This window comes from Anabrus simplex, chromosome 10, assembly GCF_040414725.1.
Source record: "Anabrus simplex isolate iqAnaSimp1 chromosome 10, ASM4041472v1, whole genome shotgun sequence".
Classification (NCBI taxonomy): Eukaryota; Metazoa; Arthropoda; class Insecta; order Orthoptera; family Tettigoniidae; genus Anabrus; species Anabrus simplex.
In genome coordinates, this window is record NC_090274.1 from 104,572,614 (window position 1) to 104,599,530 (window position 26,917).

The following is a 26,917-nucleotide window of genomic DNA, read 5'->3' on the forward strand; positions in this document are numbered from 1 at the left end:
TTGAATCGTACACCCGGAAGTAATAATTTAACTTTATTTTCTCAAAAAGAATAATGTTCCCCGCCAGTCTGATTGAACCATTATTCTTAATATAACACGAAGAGCATCCCGGTTTAATGTCGGTATAGTTTTTATAAACACTGTACACCACAGAACTGAAAGGAAGGAGAAAAGAACTATTTTCTAGCTGCCCAAAATTGACTTAAGTATTGAGCACTCTCTAAGTACTATGCCAGTTCGGCGGGAGGTGCGAAAACTTGGATCATGGTCGAGCGGCTGCCCATAAGCCACACATCACGCAGGTCAGTGCAAAACGACGCCTCGCTTGGTGTAAGGAACGTAAGCATTGGACAACTGAACAGTGGAGAAACGTTGTGTGGAGTGGCAAATCACGGTACACAATGTGGCGATCCGATGGCAGGGTGTGGGTATGGCGAATGCCCGGTGAACGCCATCTCCAAGCGTGTGTAGTGCCAACAGTAAAATTCGGAGGCGTTGGTGTTATGGTGTGGTCGTGCTTTTCATGGAGGGGGCTTGCATCCCTTGTTGTTTTGCGTGGCACTATCACAGCACAGGCCTACATTGATGTTTTAAGCACCTTCTTGCTTCCCACTTTTGAAGAGCACTTCAGGGATGGCGATTGAATCTTTCAACACGTTCGAGCACCTGTTCATAATGCACGACCTGTGGCGGAGTGGTTACACGACAATAACATCCCTGTCATGGACTGGCCTGCACAGAGTCCCGATCTGAATCCTATAGAACACCTTTGGGATGTTTTCGAACGCCGACTTCGTGCCAGGCCGCACCGACCGACATCGCTACCTCTCCTTAGTACAGCGCTCCGTGAAGAATGGGCTGCCATTCCCCAAGCAATCTTCCAGCACCTGATTGAACGTATGCCTGCGAGAGTGGAATTTGTCATTAAGGCGACACCATATTGAGTTCCAGCATTACTGATGGACGGCGCAACGAACTTGCACGTCATGCTCAACCAGGTGTCCGGATACTTTTGATCACATAGTGAATATGAATAATGAACTGCAATCAGAGATAAGTCTCTTTCTAAAATATAAGTTTCAGGATTGTGAGTGACTGCAAAAAGACCTTGACAATATTGTAAGATTGATATCAGGCAATGTTTTGATGATAAACGGGGTGAAAAGCCATGTTGTGTGTTTCACAAATAGGAAGAGTCCTCTCTGGTTTAATTATTGTGGTGATGGGGTGAAAGTTCCACTTGCGGATCTCTATAAGTTTGTAGGTACTCATAATAAGGATAGAACTTCACTGTGATAATCACATAAACAGGATTGAAAATAAAATTTACAGATCTCTTAATATGATTATGAGGGTATTTACGGGTTGTACAGGAGAGGGCATATGAATCTCCAGTAAGGCCGCAATGAGAATATGAGACCGTCACCAATATTACTTGATTAGAGAACAGGAAAGATGAAAAAGTTGTGTTATAGAGATGTTGCAAATTTTCGGCAGTATATTCTGAGATGTCATTGGAGAGATGGCTTGGAATGACATTAGTTGGTGAATACATTTACGTCATGTTCTGTATTAAATGTTGGAAAGTTCAAAATATGAAGATAAGTTGGAATTCAAGGGGACAAATTCTGGTAAATATTCACTTATTCGAAGATGATTTAGTGATTGAAATAATTTTCCAAGGGGGTTGTTTGATACATTTCAACAATCCTTTTCAACATAAACAACCAACAGACATAAATGCTGTTGTTTGATTGATTGATTGCTTGCTTGATTGATTGATTGATTGATCGATTGATTGATTGATTCATTGATTCATTCATTCATTCATTCATTCATTCATTCAGACATTGATTGATTTATGTTTTTTGGTCTTAATGTGATGTACAGAGGGGGATGATGGGTATTTCTATGGTTATGATATAAACATTTTATACATTTTGGGAAAGTGCTAGGAATAATGTGGGATTATTTGACATTACTTTGAAGTGTTTTGGGAAGGAAAGCATATAGGAACATGGAAATGAGCAAAGAGGTGACAAGTCATGTATAGAAAGATGGGAACAGGGGAATGTGAATATAAGAGGATGAAGAAAATAGCTAGTCTTTGTGGAAATGGGGATCACAGAAAGAGAAACAGAGGCAAGGAATAGTGTTGGGTAATATTTGGAGATAGTGTTTACACTGACTGACAGAGCAAATGCAACACCAAGAAGGAGTGGTCAGAACTTTATGCCAATTGCAGGGTAGACTGACGTCACTGAGGTATGCTTATGATGTGAAATGCGCCGCTGTGCTGCGCACGTAGCGAACGATAAATGGGATACGGCGTTGGCGAATGGCCCACTTCGTACCGTGATTTCTCAGCCGACAGTCATTGTAGAACGTGTTGTCGTGTGCCACAGGACACGTGTATAGCTAAGAATGCTAGGCCGCCGTCAACGGAGGCATTCCCAGCAGACAGACGACTTTACGAGGGGTATGGTGATCGGGCTGAGAAGGGCAGGTTGGTCGCTTCGTCAAATCGCAGCCGATACCCATAGGGATGTGTCCACGGTGCAGCGCCTGTGGCGAAGATGGTTGGCGCAGGGACATGTGGCACGTGCGAGGGGTCCAGGAGCAGCCCGAGTGACGTCAGCACGCGAGGATCGGCGCATCCGCCGCCAAGCGGTGGCAGCCCCGCACGCCACGTCAACCGCCATTCTTCAGCATGTGCAAGACACCCTGGCTGTTCCAATATCGACCAGAACAATTTCCCGTCGATTGGTTGAAGGAGGCCTGCACTCCCGGCGTCCGCTCAGAAGACTACCATTGACTCCACAGCATAGACGTGCACGCCTGGCATGGTGCCGGGCTAGAGCGACTTGGATGAGGGAATGCTGAACGTCGTGTTCTCCGATGAGTCACGCTTCTGTTCTGTCAGTGATAGTCACCGCAGACGAGTGTGGCGTCGGCGTGGAGAAAGGTCAAATCCGGCAGTAACTGTGGAGCGCCCTACCGCTAGACAACGCGGCATCATGGTTTGGGGCGCTATTGCGTATGATTCCACGTCACCTCTAGTGCGTATTCAAGGCACGTTAAATGCCCACCGCTACGTGCAGCATGTGCTGCGGCCGGTGGCACTCCCGTACCTTCAGGGCCTGCCCAATGCTCTGTTTCAGCAGGATAATGACCGCCCACACACTGCTCGCATCTCCCAACAGGCTCTACGAGGTGTACAGATGCTTCCGTGGCCAGCGTACTCTCCGGATCTCTCACCAATCGAACACGTGTGGGATCTCATTGGACGCCGTTTGCAAACTCTGCCCCAGCCTCGTACGGACGACCAACTGTGGCAAATGGTTGACAGTGAATGGAGAACCATCCCTCAGGACACCATCCGCACTCTTATTGACTCTGTACCTCGACGTGTTTCTGCGTGCATCGCCGCTCGCGGTGGTCCTACATCCTACTGAGTCGATGCCGTGCGCATTGTGTAACCTGCATATCGGTTTGAAATAAACATCAATTATTCGTCCGTGCCGTCTCTGTTTTTTCCCCAACTTTCATCCCTTTCGAACCACTCCTTCTTGGTGTTGCATTTGCTCTGTCAGTCAGTGTATTATTATTTATTTTCCTTAAATTGTACATGTACACACACACACAGTTGTGCCTCTATCCCCAGATGTATGTGTATGTATACTCTGCTGAATATTCACAAATATGTAGGCGATTTTTAGTTTTCATATTTACAAAGGTTCCTCCTTTTCTATTGCTACCTTGTCTACTGCTATCCTGCAGTGTGTTCCTTTCCACATTCTTATCTCTGTTATCAGTTGTCTTAAAAGCAGTGGGGAAAGGGACTCGTGTTAAGATGCAGCAGGTCGTTATACGAGTTGGATTCCAAGAAGGGTAAAAAATATAATTAAATAATGCAATGCAAATTTTAATCTAATAGCAGTTATGTAGTATTATTTGAAGTAACCTGTTGTATATGAGTTGATTATGTTTGTAAATACAGAAGGTATTATGAGTAGAATTTTGTAAATGAAATAAATTCATAAAGAATGAGCTGTGTGTTTTGTAGAAAAAAATAATGTTTATTGTTTAATACTCTATTTTAGGAAATTGTCATCTTCTCTGTTCATTTAATATTTAGTGCTTGATAATTATTTTGTGTGCCATTTGCCACCAAGATATACACCTCTTTTGCATTTAAAGTAATTTTGATTGGATTGTTTCTTTCCATTCTTATATTTTTAAAATGGGAGATAAATTAATTATACTCTTCTTGTGCAGCTATGAAAATTATTTTCTCAGATGTTTCATGTTTAGGCCTATATATTTTTATTCCCTTCTTTATTCTTACTTATAGCCTTCTGAAGTTATTAAGGAGGAGATATTCATAGAAGAACATGCTGATGATCAACTGTTGCCATACATCAAAGAAGGAACAAAGTATGTACACTACAAATCCTATACAGTATGGAATAAGTTGTACCTACTCATAGTAGTGTTCAATAGTGGTTGGTTTATCTCCAAAAAGTGGCCATATTCATCAGTTTAATCCTTTTTTTCAAGGAATACTAATATCTTAAAATTCTACTGGTTAATATTATCTAACTTGAAGTTCATATTTAATGTTCCATCATGTTGTTTTATTGAATATATATCTGCAAAAAGAATCTTTGGTAATGCTAGATATTTTTGAAGTGTTTTTGTTTACAATACATTTAAGCAACCATTAAAATGTGTTCTTTCTTTCTCTGTCACTGCATCATTTGTTCATCACATTCCTATCATCTGAAATGCTCTCTGCAACTATTAACTCCAGATATTCTCAGTAATTTTGTACATTCATACCAACAGTGACACACAGAAAAAGCCATGTATGTAGATTATGAACTAAATCTACAAATACAAATATGTTAGGGGAGCTTCTCCCATTACCGGCCATTTCCCAGTACCGGCCACCACGTGTTTTTCCGAAACGCCGCTAGATGGCAGATGCTCACTGTGTCTGCTACTTAGATACAATGACAAAGGGATGTCCTTCAGAATCCCTCGCGCCTGTGTTCAGTTGCTTGAGAGCTGTTGTGATGAGAAGTTGTCATTGTGTTTTAAGTCAGTACTTGCTAAACTTTCAGTCTTTGTGTACCAATCTCTGGTGAGTTGATCTCCATGTATTCATATTTATTTTATTTGTACTTAGGTAAAGTATAGATAGTAATCGTAATAGCGTTATTGGGAGACTTGTGATTAAATTAAAAATATATACATGTTGGCGTGTATATTGCCCAGTACCGGCCACGTGTCATTTCCCCAGTACCGGCCATAAAATTAATTTATCATATAATTACAATATCGGATTTTCTTGCTTTCCAGAACTATTATCGATAATGGAAGGCAAATCTAAAGGGAAATGGTTACCGGAAAACATGAAAGAGGCAATTCAGATGGTTATGGACGAAAAATTAAGCGTCAGGGAAGCTTCAACGCAGTATTCTGTTCCGAGAAACACATTGGGAGATAGAGTAAGAGTAATAAGAACTGGTGGCGAAGTGACTGTGACTCCACAGATGGGAAGATTTAAAAGAACATTTTTGGAAGAATTAGAGGCTCACCTTGTGGAGTACCTGAAACATTTGGACAGTAGATTAATGCCAGTGAACAAAAAAGAGTTCCTAAAATTCTCTTTTGCATTGGCTGAATACCTGAAAATTAAACACCAATTTAATAGAGATAAAAGAACTGCAGGGCAGAAATTTTACTATGAATTTATGTCACGTCACCCAGAAATGTCTCTCCGCATTGCAGAATCCACAAGTCTCCAAAGAGCTGTCGGGTTTAACAAAGCCTCAGTGGGCTTATTCTTCAGCAAATATGAGGAGCTCCTTATTATATACAACTTTGATCCTACAAAGATTTTCAATTGTGATGAAACCGGTATCTCTGTTGTGCATGAAAATGCAAGCAAAGTTCTCACAGTTAAAGGGAAAAAGCAGGTCAGCAAGATTACGTCAGGGGAAAGGGGAAGGAACATAACCGTTTTGCTATCTATTAACGCAACTGGCGATACGTTTCTTCCTCCTCTAGTGGTATTTCCCAGAAAGAGAATGGCCGAAGAACTGAAGAAGGATGCTCCTGAAGGTACTATATTCTACGCTGAGGAGAGTGGATGGATTACAGCTGCAGGATTCCTAACGTGGCTCAAAATGTTTGTTCAGAAAGTCAATCCGTCAGAAGAAAAACCGGCTCTCCTGGTTTTGGACGGCCACAGTTCGCATAAAGACCTGAAAGTTGTCCTTTATGCTAAAGAAAACCATGTCCACATGATCAGTCTTCCTCCTCATACCACACATAGGCTGCAGCCTCTGGATAGAGTCGTTATGAGACCATTCAAGGCAGCCTACAATGATGCTTGCAGCTCTTGGATGAGAAAGTATGCTCCTCTGAAGATCACTATGAAGGACGTTGCAGGTTTACTTAATGTAGCATTTACATCCATTTGCAGAATGGATCTTGCAAAATCTGCATTCAGTTGTACAGGATTGTATCCACTGAATAAACATGTTTTTTCAGACGTGGACTTCATCACAGCATCTTACTTTTGTGGAGATAGAGAAGACCCTCAGCAACATGATGCCCTAATTCCAGGAACATCTGCAACCGCCACATCAACTCCAAGAAGAATTGATGCTCAAAAAGAAGATCTTCCTGCAGAAGCAATTTCTTCTTCCAGAGTTGAAATGCCTTCTACATCACAAGAATTTCTGAAGATTGTAGAAGAAATATCCCCACGATCAGACTTGACAGAAAAGAAAATTACCCTAAGAAAGAGGAGAAGTGAAAAGAGTGAAATTCTAACATCCACTCCCTATAAGAAAATGTTGGAAGACAAAGACCAGAGATTGAAAGAAAAACGGGAGAAAGCTGATGAAAGAAAGAAAATCAGAGATACAAGAGTGTTTTCAAAACTAATAAAATCCAGTAGAGCTACGAAGAGACTGAACTTCGAGTCCGACAGAAATCAGAATGGCATAGGGCAATCAGGCGACGGAGAAACAGAATGCATCATTTGCCTGGAAACAACGGACGAAGCTTGGGTTCAGTGTGTTTCTTGTCAGGGTTGGGCACATCTTCAATGTGCAGATCAAGAGAACATTGATTTTTACAAATGTGATCATTGCATTTAGAAACTTTTTTGTGTATTCCACTGAAGTTTTTTAATATCCTGTTTGAACTTTTCTAACTATATGTAGGATTATTTATTTATCGTATAAAATTTGACTTTTACAAATGTGACCATTGGATTTAGAAAATTTGTTTTTGTATTCCACAAGCTTTTTAATATCTTGATTGGACTTTTCTAACTATGATATGTAGGATATTTATTTATCGTCTAAAATTTGCTTTATGTATTTTTATTGTTAATTAAAGTTTTGTAATGTCTCACTGAAGTTTAAATGTATATTTGTAAGGTATCACTTCCACATTTTTAAATAATAAGACAAAGTGTCTGGCTGGCCGGTACTGGGAAACAGTTTTTGTAATGTGAGGTTTTGTAAGAATTCTATTTATTGTTGTAATGGACATGCACACTCATTTTCTTCATGTCTACTCAAGGCAATTGTAACAGTACTGTATCAGGCCTCTTTTAACTTGATCAGATTTATTGCTGACCATTCTGTTTTTAAACAATGAAGAAAAATTATTAGGTGGCCGGTACTGGGGGAGGCTCCCCTAGGTATTATGTCCATTCTAAACAATATAATAATTTCAAACTAACATAATTAGGTTCACTCATCAGTATAATGATGGCTGAGTTCAATAGTGTGATAACTCCAAGAAATGTCATGTTTAAAATATTTATTTGGTTAGATTTTTTAAAGCATCTTTTCTCTTCTCTTGTGCGTTAAGTCAGATTCCCCTATTTGTGGACACCAAAGCAGATAATGTGTTGTAGAAATGAAATGTTCAGATCAGTAGTGCTACATCTTACATATCATAGTTTTCAAATAAAAGTTCCACATTTTTGTAAGCATTAAAAAATATCATGCTATTGAATTTATGTTTGTTTCAGTGTTGTGGTCACACTTGCTGATTGTCACTAATTGCCACTGTTCATTTTAGTGCTCATTGTGAGTCAAGTGCTTGTAGTGTGTTGATTGCAAACATATTTACACGTTGTTGTTTGAGTCATCAGTCCATAGACTGGTTTGATGCAGCCCTCCATGCCACCCTATCCTGTGCTAACCTTTTCATTTCTACGTAACTATTGCATCCTACATCTGCTCTAATATGTTTGTCATATTCATACCTTGGTCTACCCCTACCGTTCTTACCACCTACACTTCCTTCACAAACCAACTGAACAAGTCCTGGGTGTCTTACGATGTGTCCTATCATTCTATCTCTTCTTCTCGTCAAATTTAGCCAAATCGATCTCCTCTCACCAATTCGATTCAGTATCTCTTCATTCGTGATTAGATCTATCCATCTCACCTTCAGCATTCTTCTGTAACACCACATTTCAAAAGCTTCTATTCTCTTTCTTTCTTCAAAAACATCCTTCTAATTCCGATATCAATGTTTGAAGTGAGCAAATTTCTTTTCTTACGAAAGCTCTTCCTTGCTTGTGCTAGTCTGCATTTTATGTCCTCCTTACTTCTGCCATCGTTAGTTATTTTACTACCCAAGTAACAATATTCATCTACTTCCTTTAAGACTTCGTTTCCTAATCTAATATTTCCTACATCATCTGCCTTCATTCGACTGCACTCCATTACTTTTGTTTTGGACTTATTTATTTTCATCTTGTACTCCTTACCCAAGACTTCATCCATACCATTCAGCAACTTCTCGAGATCTTCTGCAGTCTCAGATAAAATAACAATATCATCGGCAAAGATCAAGGTTTTGATTTCCTCTCCTTGGACTGTGATTCCCTTTCCAAATTTCTCTTTGATTTCCTTTACTGCCTGTTCTATGTAAACATTGAAAAGGAGAGGGGACAAACTGCAGCCTTGCCTCACTCCTTTCTGGATTGCTGCTTCTTTTTTCAAAGCCCTCGATTCTTATCACTGCAGACTGATTTTTATACAGGTTGTAGATAATTCTTCGTTCTCGGTGTTTTGATCCCTATCAACTTCAGAATCATAAATAGCTTCTTCCAATCAACATTATCAAATGCCTTTCCCAGATCTACGAATGCCATGTACGTGGGCTTGTCCTTCTTGATTCGATCCTCTAAGATCAGTCGTAAAGTCAGGATTGCTTCACGTGTTCCTACATTTTTTCTGAAGCCAAATTTATCTTCTCCCAGCTCATCTTCAACTTGTTTTTCCATTCTTCTGTAAATAATACGTGTTAAAATTTTGCAGGCATGAGATACTAAACTAACGGTGCGGTAGTTTTCACACCTGTCAGCACCGGCTTTCTTGGGAATAGGTATAACAACATTCTGCCGAAAATCGGATGGAACTTCTCCTGTCTCATACATCCTGCACACTAAATGAAATAACCTTACCATGCTGGTTTCTCCTAAGGCAGTCAGTAATTCAGAAGGAATATCATCAATTCCAGGTGCCTTGTTCCTATTTAGGTTACTCACAGCTCTGTCAAACTCTGACCTCAAAATTGGGTCTCCCATTTCATCAGCATCAACAGCCTCTTCATGTTCCAGAACCAAATTATCTACATCTTTACCTTGATACAACTGATGGATATGTTCCTGCCATCTTTCTGCTTTGTCTTCTTTCCCTAGAAGTGGCTTTCCATCTGAGCTCTTAATATTCATGCACCTAGATTTCCTTTCTCCAAAGGTTTCCTTGATTTTCCTGTATGCAGCATCTACCTTTCCCAGGACTATACAGCCTTCGACATCCTTGCACTTTGCCTTCAGCCATTCTTCCTTAGCTACCTTGCACTTTCTATCCACTTGATTCTTTAATCGCCTGTATTCTTTTCTGCCCTCTTCATTTCTAGCATTCTTGTATTTTCGTCGTTCATCAATCAGGTCTAGTATCTCCTGAGTTATCCACTGATTCTTAGTTGATCTTTTCTTCCTTCCTGCTTGCTAGAGGCTTTACGTCGCACCGACACAGATAGGTCTTATGGCGACGATGGGATAGGAAAGGCCTAGGAGTTGGAAGGAAGCGGCCGTGGCCTTAATTAAGGTACAGCCCCAGCATTTGCCTGGTGTGAAAATGGGAAACCACGGAAAACCATTTTCAGGGCTGCCGATAGTGGGATTCGAACCTACTATCTCCCGGATGCAAGCTCACAGCCGCGCGCCTTTCTTCCTTCCTAACATTTCTTCAGCAGCCCTACTGACTTCATTTTTCATGACTCTCCACTCTTCTTCTATTGTGTTTCCTTCAGCTTTTTCATTTAGTCCTTGTGCAACATGTTCCTTGAAACAATCCCTCACACTCTTGATTGCAAACATATTTACACAATGAGTATAAACTAATAAAATGGACAGCTAAAAATGAAGTTTTAAATTTGTGCAGGTTGCCTAAAAAAATCATATTTTGTCAAGTAAGTGAATTTATTATCTTGTTGGAGTAGGTAAATAATAATGTAATGAAATGAACTGAAATGTCGTATGGCTTTTAGTGCCGGGATATCCCAGGACGGGTTCGGTTCGCCAGGTGCAGGTATTTCTATTTGACGCCCGTAGGCGATCTGCGCGTCGTGATAAGGATGAAATGATGATAAAGACAACACATACACCCTGCCCCTGTGCCACTGGAATTAACCAATTAAGGTTAAAATCCCCGACCCGGCCGGGAATCGAAGCCGGGACCCTTTGGACCGAAGGCCAGTACACTGACCGTTCACTCGAGTCGGACATAATGTAATTATATAATATTATTTCAAAATTGTAATTTTTATCACGGACGTTACAAAGTAGCACCTACTACAACTAGAATTCTTGTGTAACAGGACACAATAGGCTACGTTAGAGAACAATCTTATATTATGACCACCAATAAAAATGCCGCTTATGAATACATTTCACACACAAAATGCATATTTTTGTTTTTGCATGGAGTTTAAATTATCTTTCTTCTTCCTAGACATATCTTGTACAGAGGCACTCTTGAACCAGCAAAGCAACAAGAATGTTCTATGTTATCCGGACTCTCATTTCAGCAGTCTACAAATATCATTCAGCAACTTAAATGACCTCTTATAAAATGTCTAAAAGATTTGCCACGTTAATTTGATATACCCTCGGGTAAGGTTTCACAATATAAGAACAGGTTTTAAGATTCATAAAACTTCCTAATCGCTGACTTATGGAAAGACACATACTTCTGAGCTTACCAATTAGTGATGAGATTACCTCCATTATTGGAGAGACACATCGCCCTGAGTTAAATAATCAGTGATGAGGCTAACTTCTGTTTGGGTAGAGACACATGGTCTTGAGCTAACCACTTAGTGATGCTGTTTCCTTCCACTTGTAGAGTGTCGAGTGTCACATGGCCCTGAACTGACCACGTTGTGCCACTCCTCCATGGTCTTCATATTTATAGACTTGATTGGGGTGAAAATAACAAATTGATTATTCTGATCGTCTGCTATCTATGACGGATGTATGCAGAAATATGAATTGCAAAATTCCATTCCGGCTAGAATTAACTGAAGGACTCCCCTCTTGTTGGTACTCATAGAATATCACTGGATATTCAAACTGTCCCTCCTGATTAATACAGCTAATCCTGAAATTTTGATTTTGTTGAGTTATATATATTTTTCTCTATAATGCATTTATAGGAGTCACTTAAGCACAAAATCAAGAAGCATTCTGTCATTCGAACACTACTGAATTTTGTGATAATAAGTGTTTTTATATATTGGACATAGGATTTAGGGGAGAGAATTTGAACATACTGAGTTGAATGATAGGATGTGTAAAATATCCATTGTATCCCAGTTTTATGACAGAATATTCATCAATCTGCTTCTTGTTATTCTGCTTTTTTAGTGTTAGTCCTGCCTGGTGGCAGGGTCCGGTGTTGTGATTTATTCTCTCCAGTTCGGTCTCGGGCCATGTATATATGTAGTTTCACAGCTTCCAGGTCATTGTGCACTTTATCTGGCCTATGCTGTCTTGTTCGTCGCTTGCACCTCTTTTCACCTACTTTCTGTGTATACGCTGACTTTCCCAATATACCGTCCTCTGTACGCAACACATGCCCAAACCAGCGCACATGCCTTTCCTCAAATGCCAAAACGTTTTCTAATACTGCAGAACCTCGATAATTCGAAACCGGTTAATTCAAAATCCCGCCTAATTCAAAGCATCTCCCTTTCCCAGAAACACGAGGTGTTTTGCATGTAATTTAAACCCGTAATTCGAAATACGGAAAATTCCTAATTCTAAAGAACAGTGCCGTTCCCCATTACCGAAATTCAGACTTTTAATTCAAAACTGCCTCAACATTTAAGAAAGTTAGTATTTTTCAGATTATTTTAAATTCAAAATTTATCCCGGTCATGATAGAATGCGTCTTCCTGTACCTGATGGGGTACTTTTCCATACTTTCACTCACTTCGGTGTGGCCAGAGCGTGCTTCATATTTGCTAAGTTTCAGTAAAATCGTAATTCTTTTGTATTCAGCGTTTTAAGGAACGCCACAATATCACGTAGCAGGCAGCGTGCGGAAAAGTAGAATCCGCGAACACTGGCGGTGCTAACAGTTGGCGAAAAAGCGTGCGTATAAGCAGTTCATACGCACCGAACAATATTGTAAATGCCAATGAAACTGCATTTTTTTAATGCCTAGCTCAAATGGACTTGGTTTTAAAGGAGAGGGTGCAAGCCGGGAAATCGTACAAGGGGAGGGGTCATTGTACTGTGTTGCAACGCGACAGAATTTCTTTCCTGGTCATAGCAAAGTTCGATAAGCTACGATGTTTTGAGGGCGTCGGGCACATCCCGTGCTAGTACAAGGAATCTAAAAATGCAAACAGTACAGTAAACCCAAAAATAAAACATTTGCACAACGGAGCCAGCATAATAAGTCCTCTTCTTTGAATCGTATGTGTTTTTCCTTTGTTGTGTAAGGTTATGTTTGCCAGAGATTTATCCATGTGCTTTATTTGAATAACCTAAGTGCACCTTTTTGGATACTTTTTGGAAATAGCTTCTTCCATTGCATATGAAAGTTTTAAATTGTGAATCAAAGTGATTGCATGCATTAATGAGTCTGAGAATACTTTGTGACGCGGCAATTACTGGAAGAATTTCAAGAGACATGCCATAGCGGGAAATCGTAAAAGGATAGCGTCACTGTGCTGTGTTGTAAATTTGTAATGCAGACTGAAGCGAGCAACTTTCGCCCGTCGTCATAGAAAAGTTCGATAAGCCACAGTGTTTTGAGGACATCGGGTATGTACTTTCCTTGCAAGTACAGGACATCTAAAATGCATACAGCACAGTAATTCAATGAATAAAGGACAGAGGAGCTAGCATAGATTTCTTCTCGTCTTTGAATCACACTATTTTTCCTTTCATTGCATGAGGTTATGTTTGTCAGTGAGTTATCCAAGAGCGTTATTTGAATACTGTTGTTTACATTTTAGAAATATTTTTTTAAATGGCGTTTAAACTGTGTATCAAAGTTAATTGCATGCAGTAACAGGTCTTAAGAATACTTGGTGTCGCGGCAAGGTTTGGCATATCGTAACTGTGACTTTGTGGGTAATTCGAAATCGCGTAATTTGAAGTCCGATTTTTGCATCCCAACGGCTTCGAACTAACGAGGTTTTACTGTAACATCATTTAAAATGTGATCCTTCCTCTTAAGCATCTTCGTATCCATGGTGCTTAGTTGGCGTTGTACCTATTTAGCTGGCCACGCGTTGACGTAGAAGACGACAGGACGGATAAGTTCGGTAGATCTTAGATTTTAGATGGCCCTTCATTCGACGGTCGCAAGGGCACCCGTTGCCATTCTCCACTTCAGTCAGGCTTTGTACGTCCTTAAGTTAACTTCATCAGTAAGTCGGCCATCATCAGAGATTGTGGAGCCAAGATACTTAAATTTCTCTACTCGTGCTATATCTTTACCGTCAACATGCATGGCAGGGGCGTAGCCAGGGGGGGGGGGGGTTACTGGGGGTTAGAACCCCCCCCCCATTGAACTTTCACAAAAAGAAAATAAATAGAAACTGACAGTAAACAATAAACTTCTTTTATGTGATCAAGATAAACTCCCTGCAATCTACTGCTTGTTGAGAGTGTTTGCCACCCTACCTGTCACCACTGCAGCCAGTGAGAGATCATTTTCAACATTAAGACGGCTTAAAACCTACCTCAGAAATACCACAAGTGAAAGTCGACTCAACGGGTTGGCTCCCTTGAACATTCACAGAGACATAGTTGTAAAACCAACAGATGTGTTAAATTTATTTTCTAGGAAGCCTCGAAAATTAGATTTTAGATTGTAAACTGAACATACCGTTTGAGATAAAACTGCTGACCTCGATCATATTGTTCTTGTTCTGTATTTTAAAGTAAGAATTTTGTAGTGTATTGCAATCTGAATATCACATACAGTAATTCATTCTTGTATCAGTATCCTTATGACAGTCATGCATCCGCGTACCAGACACGCACAAGCACAAGCACTTTCATTATGTTATATCTTAATTTTGTAACTGTACCCCCCCCCATTGGCCGATGCTGGCTACGCTACTGATGCATGGTTCCAAATTCTCGACGATCTAATGTCATGAGTAGTATAATTGGATGGTTCGGCGGCCGCCTCCGGCTCTCGGGAGAGGCCTCCGCCTCCCGCGGCAAATTTGAATTTTGGCGGGAAATTTGAATTTTGGCGCGAGATTTGAATTTGTAAACAAAGCCACGCGCTTTTTGACAGCTGTCATCGACAACAACCCATCGCTAACCTCACTGCTATCATCTTGACGGGCCCAAAGCTCAGTAGTACCAACTTAACCTAACTAGCGCGAGATTTGAATTGGTAAACAAAGCCACGTGTTTTTTGACAGCCACGTGCTTTTTGACAGACAACAACAGTAGTATAATTGGACAGTTCGGCCGCCTCTTCCTCCTCCCGCCGCCTCCTCCGCCGCCTCCTCCGCCGCCTCCTCCGCCGCCCGCGGGAAATTTGAATTTTGGCGGGAAATTTGAATTTTGGCGCGAGATTTGAATTTGTAAACAAAGCCACGTGCTTTTTGACAGCTGTCATCGACAACAACGCATCGCTAACCTCACTGCTGCCATCTTGACGGGCCTAAACCTCACTAGTGCCAACTTAACCTAACTAGCATGAGGTAAACAAAGCCACGTGTTTTTTGACAGCCACGTGCTTTTTGACAGACAACAACGCATCGCTAACCTCAGTACTGCCATCTTGACGGGCCTAAACCTCAGTAGTGCCAACTTAACCTAACTAGCATGAGATAAACAAAGCCACGTGCGTTTTGACAGCCACGTGCTTTTCGACAGATTTGTAAACAAAGCCACGTGCTTTTTGACAGACAACAACGCATCGCTAACCTCAGTACTGCCATCTTGACGGGCCTAAACCGCAGTAGTACCAACTTAACCTAACTAGCGCGAGATAAACAAAGCCACGTGCTTTTTGACAGCCACGTGCTTTTTTGACAGCTGTCATCCGCCATTTTTGAGCACCGTGCTGCCCTCTTTCGTCACCTGTCATCGGCAGTGCTGCCATCTTGACGGACCTAAACCTTAGTGCTACCAACTTAACCTCACTAGCTCGAGATAAACAAATCCACGTGCTTTTTGACAGCCACGTGCTTTTTGATAGCTGTCATCCGCCATCTTTAATCTATAGAGCACAGTGCTGCCCTCTTTAGCTACTTACCTTTGAAATGTGGTGGCGGATAATTTGAAAAATGCTTTTCGACAAGCAGCCATCTTTAATCCAGAGAGAACAGTGCTGCCCTCTATGTGGTGGCGGCAAATTGAAAAATTCCACGTGCTCTTGTTTGAAAACTAACTCACGTGCTTTTTTGACAGCTGTCATCTGCCATCTTTGAGCACAGTGCTGCCCTCTTTAGTTTGAAATGTGGTGGTGGTAAATTCCACGTGCTCTTGTTTGGAAACAAAGCCACGTGCAGCTGTCATCCGCCATCTTTAATCAACAGAGCACTGTGCTACTATCATGCGGGCAATTTCATCACCTGTTATCCGCGATCTTTAATCCACAGAACACCGTGCTGCCCTCTTTATGGCTACTACCTTAAGCACGTAGTAGCGGGCAATTTGAAAAGTTCTGTTAGCTATCATCCGCCATCTTTAATCAAGAGAGCACCGTGCTGCCATCTTTAGCTAGATACCTTTGAAATGTGGTGGCGGCAAATTGAAAAATTCCACGTGCTCTTGTTTGGAAACAAACTCACGTGCTTTTTCGACAGCTACCATCCGCCATCTTTAATCAACAGAGCATAGTGCTGCCCTCTTTAGTTTGAAATGTGATGGCGGCAAATTCCACGTGCTCTTGTTTGGTAAACGTAGCCATGTGCTTTTTTGACAGCTGTCAACCGCCATCTTTAATACAGAGAGCACCGTGCTGCCCTCTTTATCGTAGTAGATGTAAATTCGTCACCTGTCATCCGCAGTGCTGCCATCTTTAGCTAGATACCTTTGAAAAGTGGTGGCGGATAATTTAAAAAGAAAAATTCTACAGCAGCCCTCTCTCGACGCTAATTGCATAAGATGGCGGCTATACATGACTCCTTAAGGGTGCTTACGCAAGATGGCTGCTATACACAGGTTCTTATGAGACGCCCTTGGGATGCTTGCGCAAGATGGCAGTTATACATGGCTCCTTATGAGATGCCCTAGGGATGCTTGCGCAAGATAGCGGCTGCTCTTATGGGACGGCTTAAGGGTCCTTGCACAAGATAGCTTGAGACGCCCTAAGGATGCTTGCGCAAGATGGCGGACACAAGATAGCGGCTATACACAACTCCTTATGAGACGCTTTAAGGGTGCTTGCGCAAGATGGTTGCTACTCTTAGCTTAGAGGCTAACGTGTCGTGATAGTTCGATTCATTAAATTTAGGGCTTAAATGCAAAATGTTAAATATATCGAAAACGGTGCACCATAGAGCAAAACGGACAAAATTTTTCTGCCTAATACCTAGGTTCGCAGTATGAGGAACAAGAAAATCATAGTCTAATGATGGGATCAACGGTTCGGTTCCTACTTAGGCCCTTTGGCATTTGCTCTGTTTTAGCTTGTATTGAAGCGAGTCTTCGTAACATGATCAGGTCTAGCTATGGTAGAGAGTATAACGTACCGTGCAGGTTCGATTCATTAAATTTGGAGGCTTAAATGCAAAATGTTAAATATCTCGAAAACGATGCATCGTAGAGCAAAACGGACAAAATTTTTCCGCCTAATACGTAGGTTCGTAGTATCAGGAACAAGAAAAAACATAGTCTAATGATGAGATCAACGGTTCGATTCCTACTTAAGCCCTTTGCCATTCGCAGCTATCTATTTCTACAAGATGGTGGCTGCTCTTATGAGAAACAAGATGCCTTGAGACGTCCTAGGGATGCTTACGCAAGATGGCAGACACAAAATGGTGACTATACATAGCTCCTTATGAGACGGCCTAGGGGTGCTCGCACAAGATGGCGGCTACTCTTATGAAGAAAGCTAGCTTAGAGGCTACTGCGCAAGATAACAGCTGCTGTTATGCATGTGGTGGAGGGCAATTTGAAATTCTATGTGCTTAATCAACAGAGCACCCTGCTGCCCTCTTTAGCTGAAATGTGGTGGTGGATAATTTGAAAAATTCTTTTGACAGATATCATCTTTAAACAAAGGCGACTATACATAGGCTGTTAAGGCCTTATCATTCTCCTCCTCCTCCTCCTCCTCCCCCTCCTCCTCCCCCTCCTCCTCCTCCTTCTCTACCTCCTCCTCCGCCTCTTATGTCAAGGCATAGCTTTATATCGAACAAGTTTAAACCTGCATCGCGAAGGCAAGCGTGTGCAGCGATAACATTATTGTGCATGTTTAGACTTTCGAAACATAAGAAGAGTAGAATCAAACGCTGTACTCGATACGACATGTGATCAGAACATTGATTGATGCGTTCAGAAAACAAAATAAGTGATCAAGACTAGAATCGAACAATGTACTCAATACATCATGTGTTTAGAATATGTCAGGGGATACGCTTGTTCTAAGAAGATCAGATTGAAACATAACAAGACTAGAATAGAACACTGTAATCGATGTTGTTAACTTCAACATGTGATCAGAACATTGATTGATGTGTTCAGAACACAAAATAAGTGATCATGACTAGAATCGAACACTGTACTCGATACAACATGTGATCAGAACATTGATCGATGTGTTCAGAACACGAAATAAGTGATCAAGACTAGAATCGAACACTGTACTCAATACAACATGTGTTTACAACATGTTAGGGGGTACCCTTGTTCTAAGAAGATCAGAATGAAACATAACAAGACTAGAATCGAACACTGTAATCGATGTTGTTAACCTCAACATATGATCAGAACATTGTTTGATGTGTTCAGAGCAAAAGTACAATTTTGATGATTTGCGCAGCTAACTCGCTCGGTAAACGATATAGCCAAAGTATATCTTCAAATTATTTACCTTCCATCATTCGTCTTGTGTGTAAAAATCAGTCGAACAAGTTATCGCATAAACATGGCTGAAAAAAAAATCGTGATAGGGTATGGAACCCAGGGGTTACATCTTATCAGAAGGGCAAAAAGGATGAAAGGACTCTTCCTCCTCCTTACCGCACATTCCTTGGCTAAAGGGCTAATGGGCTAAAGGGCTAATGGGCTAAAGGGCTAAAGGGCTAAAGGTGCAACAACCTCATCGATCGCTATCAGCAAGAACGCTTGTACTTTGTTAAGTGTAGAAAATTAATCTTTATTGGTAAATGGTTTTATGTTCAGAACAAGGAATGGAACCTAGGGGTTACGTCTTACCTAATAAAATCCCCGAGGTGCGATGAGTTACGTTTTTCGAACTAGTGTTTGGAACACTGAACTTTTCAAGATGGCAAGAGTGAGGTTAGCAATGTTCTGTTGTTGGATTTTAAATTCCGCGCTACAACATGCATAAGGTGGCAGCCCTTGAGGTTTACTCCCGTAAAGATGGCAAGAGTGAGGTTAGCAATGTTCCGTTGTTGGATTTTTAAAATTCCCCGCTATAACATGCAAAAGGTGGCAGCCTTGAGGTTTACCGCCGTAAAGATGGCAGCAGTGAGGTTAGCGACGCTCCATTGTCCTTCAAAGTGAGGTTAGGGTTCGTCAAGAAGACAGCTGTCAAAAAAGCACGTGGCTATGTTTAACAAACAAGAGCACGTGATCGTGACGTCACGGTCACGTAATCAATCCTTAGCTCGACGTCGCTAAGAGCAGCATTAGGATTAGCTATTCTTAAAAGTCTTGGGAACAGAGCAGCAGTATGAATTGCTATGTTTCAAAGCGTGTACACATCACCTATCGATTTTACATACATCCACCATCGAACTAAACTTCATCCGCTAGATCGTGCTGGTATCTTAGCATGACTAAGATGCATGAACTGAAAGTACGAAGAATAACCATGTTTTAAAGCGTGTACACATTACCTATCGACTTTGCATGTATCGACTCTCGTACTAAACTTCTGCAGGTAGATTGTGCTGCTATCTTAGCATAACTTATACGCATGAACTTAAAGTACAGAGAATAGCTATGTCTCAAAGCGTGTACACATTACTTATTGATTTTGCATGCAACAAATATCGTACTAAACTTCTTCCTCTAGACTGTACTGCTATCTTAGCATAACTTATACACATGAACTTAAAAGTAGAAAGAATAGCCATGTTTCAAAGCGTGTACACATTACTTATTGATTTTGCATGCATCAAATATCGTACTAAACTCCTTCCGCTAGATTGTGCTGCTATCTTAACACAACCTATACGCATGACCTTAAAGTAAAAAGGTGTGTACACATCACCTATCGATTTTGCATGCATCGAATCTCGTACTGAACTTCGTCCGCTAGATTGTGCTGGTATCTTAGCATAACTTATACACATGAACTTAAAAGTACAAAGAATAGCCATGTTTCAAAGCGTGTACACATCAACTATCGAATTTGCATGTATTGACTCTCATACTAAACTCCTTCCGCTAGATCGTGCTGCTATCTTAGCATAACCAATACGCATGACCTTAAAGTAAAAAGAATAGCCATGTTTCAAAGTGTGTACACATTACCTATCGACTTTGCATGCAACAAATATTTTACTAAACTTCTTCCGCTAGGTTGTGCTGCTATCTTAGCATAACCTGTACGCATGAACTTAAAGTACAAAGAATAGCCATGTTTCAAAGCGTGTACACATTACTTATTGATTTTGCATGCATCAAATCTCGTACTAAATTTATTCCGCTAGATTGTGCTGCTATCTTAGCATAACCTATACCAATGAACTTAAAGTACAATGATTAGTCATGTTTCAAAGCGTGTACACATCAACTATCGAATTTGCATGTATTGACTCTCGTACTAAACTCCTTCCGCTAGATCGTGCTGCTTTTATCTTAGCATAACCAATACGCATGACCTTAAAGTAAAAAGAATAGCCATGTTTCAAAGTGTGTACACATTACCTATCGATTTTACAAGCATCGACTCTCGTACTAAACTTCTTCCGCTAGATTGTGCTGGTATCTTAGCATAACCTATACGCATGGCCTTAAGGTACAAAGAATAGCCATGTTTCAAAGCGTGTACACATTACCTATCGATTTTGCATGCATTGACTCTCGTACTAAACTTCTTCCGCTAGATTGTGCTGGCATCTTAGCATAACTTATACACATGAACTTAAAAGTACAAAGAATAGCCATGTTTCAAAGCATGTACACATTACCTATGGATTTTGCATGCATTGACTCTCGTACTAATCTCCTCCCGCTAGATTGTGCTGCTATCCTAGCATAACCTATACGCATGACCTTAAAGTAAAAAGAATAGCCATGTTTCAAAGTGTGTACACATCACCTATCGATTTGCATGCAACAAATATCGTACTAAACTTCTTCCGCTAGATTGTGCTGCTATCTTAGCATAACTAAGATGCATGAACTGAAAGTACGAAGAATAACCATGTTTTAAAGCGTGTACTCATTACTTATCGATTTTACATACATCGACTCTCGTACTAAACTTCTTGCGCTAGATTGTGCCGCTATCTTAGCATAACCTGTACGCATGAACTTAAAGTACAAAGAATAGCCTTGTTTCGAAGCGTTTACACATTACCTAATGATTTTGCACGAAACGACTATCATACTAAACTTTTCCCACTAGATTGTGCTAAAATCATGTAAGTGTGCTGCTATCTTAGCATAACCTATCGATTTTACATGCATCTACTATCGTACTAGACTTCTTCCGCTAGAGCATGTAGCAATCGCTTTTGTGTATCCCTAACCCATGTGCACGAACTTAAAGCATAAAGATGAGCTATGTTCTAAAGCGTGTACACATCACCTATCGATAATGTATGTATCGAATATCGTACTAAACTTCTCCTGCTAGAGCGTACGAGTATCGCTTGTGCGTGTACGAACTTAAAGCATAAAGAATAGCAATGTATAAAAATCTTGTAGACAAAGCAGCAGCATTACGTATAGTCAAGATTAAATGCGTGCACACATCATGTATCCATGACGCACACAGTACTAAACTTATTCCATTAGAATGTACAAAGTTCGCATGTGTTTGTGCTGCTATCTTAGCATAGCCTATGTGAATGAACTTAAAGCATAAAGAATAGTGATGTATAAAAATCTTGTGAACATAGCAGAGTGTTAACTACGTAGGTGTAGACATTGAACTTTGCATGCTGAGGCAGCATACTACGTGACCGTGACGTCACGATCACGTGCTCTTGTTTGGTAAACATAGCCACGTGCTTTTTTGACAGCTGTCTTCTTGACGAACCCTAACCTCACTTTGAAGGACAATGGAGCGTCGCTAACCTCACTGCTGCCATCTTTACGGCGGTAAACCTCAAGGCTGCCACCTTTTGCATGTTATAGCGGGGAATTTTAAAAATCCAACAACGGAACATTGCTAACCTCACTCTTGCCATCTTTACGGGAGTAAACCTCAAGGGCTGCCACCTTATGCATGTTGTAGCGCGGAATTTAAAATCCAACAACAGAACATTGCTAACCTCACTCTTGCCATCTTGAAAAGTTCAGTGTTCCAAACACTAGTTCGAAAAACGTAACTCATCGCACCTCGGGGATTTTATTAGGTAAGACGTAACCCCTAGGTTCCATTCCTTGTTCTGAACATAAAACCATTTACCAATAAAGATTAATTTTCTACACTTAACAAAGTACAAGCGTTCTTGCTGATAGCGATCGATGAGGTTGTTGCACCTTTAGCCCTTTAGCCCTTTAGCCCATTAGCCCTTTAGCCCATTAGCCCTTTAGCCAAGGAATGTGCGGTAAGGAGGAGGAAGAGTCCTTTCATCCTTTTTGCCCTTCTGATAAGATGTAACCCCTGGGTTCCATACCCTATCACGATTTTTTTTTCAGCCATGTTTATGCGATAACTTGTTCGACTGATTTTTACACACAAGACGAATGATGGAAGGTAAATAATTTGAAGATATACTTTGGCTATATCGTTTACCGAGCGAGTTAGCTGCGCAAATCATCAAAATTGTACTTTTGCTCTGAACACATCAAACAATGTTCTGATCATATGTTGAGGTTAACAACATCGATTACAGTGTTCGATTCTAGTCTTGTTATGTTTCATTCTGATCTTCTTAGAACAAGGGTACCCCCTAACATGTTGTAAACACATGTTGTATTGAGTACAGTGTTCGATTCTAGTCTTGATCACTTATTTCGTGTTCTGAACACATCGATCAATGTTCTGATCACATGTTGTATCGAGTACAGTGTTCGATTCTAGTCATGATCACTTATTTTGTGTTCTGAACACATCAATCAATGTTCTGATCACATGTTGAAGTTAACAACATCGATTACAGTGTTCTATTCTAGTCTTGTTATGTTTCAATCTGATCTTCTTAGAACAAGCGTATCCCCTGACATATTCTAAACACATGATGTATTGAGTACATTGTTCGATTCTAGTCTTGATCACTTATTTTGTTTTCTGAACGCATCAATCAATGTTCTGATCACATGTCGTATCGAGTACAGCGTTTGATTCTACTCTTCTTATGTTTCGAAAGTCTAAACATGCACAATAATGTTATCGCTGCACACGCTTGCCTTCGCGATGCAGGTTTAAACTTGTTCGATATAAAGCTATGCCTTGACATAAGAGGCGGAGGAGGAGGTAGAGAAGGAGGAGGAGGAGGGGGAGGAGGAGGAGGAGGAGAATGATAAGGCCTTAACAGCCTATGTATAGTCGCCTTTGTTTAAAGATGATAGCTGTCAAAAGAATTTTTCAAATTATCCACCACCACATTTCAGCTAAAGAGGGCAGCAGGGTGCTCTGTTGATTAAGCACATAGAATTTCAAATTGCCCTCCACCACATGCATAACAGCAGCTGTTATCTTGCGCAGTAGCCTCTAAGCTAGCTTTCTTCATAAGAGTAGCCGCCATCTTGTGCGAGCACCCCTAGGCCGTCTCATAAGGAGCTATGTATAGTCACCATTTTGTGTCTGCCATCTTGCGTAAGCATCCCTAGGACGTCTCAAGGCATCTTGTTTCTCATAAGAGCAGCCACCATCTTGTAGAAATAGATAGCTGCGAATGGCAAAGGGCTTAAGTAGGAATCGAACCGTTGATCTCATCATTAGACTATGTTTTTTCTTGTTCCTGATACTACGAACCTACGTATTAGGCGGAAAAATTTTGTCCGTTTTGCTCTACGATGCATCGTTTTCGAGATATTTAACATTTTGCATTTAAGCCTCCAAATTTAATGAATCGAACCTGCACGGTACGTTATACTCTCTACCATAGCTAGACCTGATCATGTTACGAAGACTCGCTTCAATACAAGCTAAAACAGAGCAAATGCCAAAGGGCCTAAGTAGGAACCGAACCGTTGATCCCATCATTAGACTATGATTTTCTTGTTCCTTATACTGCGAACCTGGGTATTAGGCAGAAAAATTTTGTCCGTTTTGCTCTACGGTGCACCGTTTTCGATATATTTAACATTTTGCATTTAAGCCCTAAATTTAATGAATCGAACTATCACGACACGTTAGCCTCTAAGCTAAGAGTAGCAACCATCTTGCGCAAGCACCCTTAAAGCGTCTCATAAGGAGTTGTGTATAGCCGCCATCTTGTGTCCGCCATCTTGCGCAAGCATCCTTAGGGCGTCTCAAGCTATCTTGTGCAAGGACCCTTAAGCCGTCCCATAAGAGCAGCCGCTATCTTGCGCAAGCATCCCTAGGGCATCTCATAAGGAGCCATGTATAACTGCCATCTTGCGCAAGCATCCCAAGGGCGTCTCATAAGAACCTGTGTATAGCAGCCATCTTGCGTAAGCACCCTTAAGGAGTCATGTATAGCCGCCATCTTATGCAATTAGCGTCGAGAGAGGGCTGCTGTAGAATTTTTCTTTTTAAATTATCCGCCACCACTTTTCAAAGGTATCTAGCTAAAGATGGCAGCACTGCGGATGACAGGTGACGAATTTACATCTACTACGATAAAGAGGGCAGCACGGTGCTCTCTGTATTAAAGATGGCGGATGACAGCTGCACATAGCTATGTTTACCAAACAAGAGCACGTGGAATTTGCCGCCATCACATAGAGGCGGATGGTAGCTGTCGAAAAAGCACGTGAGTTTGTTTCCAAACAAGAGCACGTGGAATTTTTCAATTTGCCGCCACCACATTTCAAAGGTATCTAGCTAAAGATGGCAGCACGGTGCTCTCTTGATTAAAGATGGCGGATGATAGCTAACAGAACTATTCAAATTGTCCGCTACTACGTGCTTAAGGTAGTAGCCATAAAGAGGGCAGCACGGTATTCTGTGGATTAAAGATGGCGGATGACAGGTGATGAAATTGCCCGCATGATAGTAGCACAGTGCTCTGTTGATTAAAGATGGCGGATGACAGCTGCACGTGGCTTTGTTTCCAAACAAGAGCACGTGTAATTTACCACCACCACATTTCAAACTAAAGAGGGCAGCACTGTGCTCTATAGATTAAAGATGGCAGATGACAGCTGTCAAAAAAGCACGTGAGTTTGTTTTCAAACAAGAGCACGTGGAATTTTTCAATTTGCCGCCACCACATAGAGGGCAGCACTGTTCTCTCTGGATTAAAGATGGCTGCTTGTCGAAAAGCATTTTTCAAATTATCCGCCACCACATTTCAAAGGTAAGTAGCTAAAGAGGGCAGCACTGTGCTCTATAGATTAAAGATGGCGGATGACAGCTATCAAAAAAGCACGTAGCTGTCAAAAAGCACGTGGATTTGTTTATCTCGAGCTAGTGAGGTTAAGTTGGTAGCACTAAGGTTTAGGCCCGTCAAGATGGCAGCACTGCCGATGACAGGTGACGAAAGAGGGCAGCACGGTGCTCTGTAGTTTAAAGATGGCGGATGACAGCTGTCAAAAAAGCACGTGGCTGTCAAAAAGCACGTGGCTTTGTTTATCTCGCGCTAGTTAGGTTAAGTTGGTACTACTGAGGTTTAGGCCTGTCAAGATGGCAGTACTGGGGTTAGCGATGCGTTGTTGTCTGTCAAAAAGCACGTGGCTTTGTTTACAAATCTGTCGAAAAGCACGTGGCTGTCAAAAAACACGTGGCTTTGTTTACCTCATGCTAGTTAGGTTAAGTTGGTACCACTAAGGTTTAGGCCCGTCAAGATGGTAGTACTGAGGTTTGCGATGCGTTGTTGTTGATGAGAGCTGTCAAAAAGCACGTGGCTTTGTTTACAAATCTGTCAAAAAGCACGTGGCTGTCAAAAAGCACGTGGCTGTCAAAAAGCACGTGGCGTTGTTTACCTCGCGCTAGTTAGGTTAAGTTGGCACTACTGAGGTTTAGGCCCGTCAAGATGGCAGTACTGAGGTTAGCGATGCGTTGTTGTCTGTCAAAAAGCACGTGGCTGTCAAAAAACACGTGGCTTTGTTTACCTCATGCTAGTTAGGTTAAGTTGGCACTAGTGAGGTTTAGGCCCGTCAAGATGGCAGCAGTGAGGTTAGCGTTGCGTTGTTGTCGATGACAGCTGTCTAAAAGCACGTGGCTTTGTTTACAAATTCAAATCTCCCGCCAAAATTCAAATTTCCCGCCAAAATTCAAATTTCCCGCGGGCGGCGGCGGAGGAGGAGGCGGGCGGAGGCGTGCGGCGGCGGAGGTGCCGCAGAACCCGCTTATTATACTACTCGCTGCACGCGCTTGCCTTCGCGATGCAGGTTTAAACTTGTTCGATATAAAGCTATGCCTTGACATAAGAGGCGGAGGAGGAGGTAGAGAAGGAGGTGGAGGAGGGGGAGGAGGAGGAGGAGGAGGAGGAGAATGATAAGGCCTTAACAGCCTATGTATAGTCGCCATTGTTTTTAAAGATGATAGCTGTCAAAAGAATTTTTCAAATTATCCACCACCACATTTCAGCTAAAGAGGGCGGCAGGGTGCTCTGATGATTAAGCACATAGAATTTCAAATTGCCCACCACCACATGCATAACAGCAGCTGTTATCTTGCGCAGTAGCCTCTAAGCTAGCTTTCTTCATAAGAGTAGCCGCCATCTTGTGCGAGCACCCCTAGGCCGTCTCATAAGGAGCTATGTATAGTCACCATTTTGTGTCTGCCATCTTGCGTAAGCATCCCTAGGACGTCTCAAGGCATCTTGTTTCTCATAAGAGCAGCCACCATCTTGAAGAAATAGATAGCTGCGAATGCCA

The 26,917-nt window shown here is 41.4% G+C and overlaps 1 protein-coding gene across 1 annotated transcript in view; it reads left to right on the forward strand.

The window, feature by feature from the left end:
* Window positions 1-4,653, forward strand: part of LOC136881966 (uncharacterized) — a 39,698-nt gene extending 35,045 nt beyond the window's left edge. The window contains exon 4 of the mRNA XM_067154440.1: window positions 4,355-4,653. Coding sequence (XP_067010541.1) covers window positions 4,355-4,546 — 192 coding nt within the window. The 3' untranslated portion in view covers window positions 4,547-4,653. The remainder of the gene's footprint in view (window positions 1-4,354) is intronic.
* The last annotated feature ends 22,264 nt before the right edge of the window (window positions 4,654-26,917 follow it).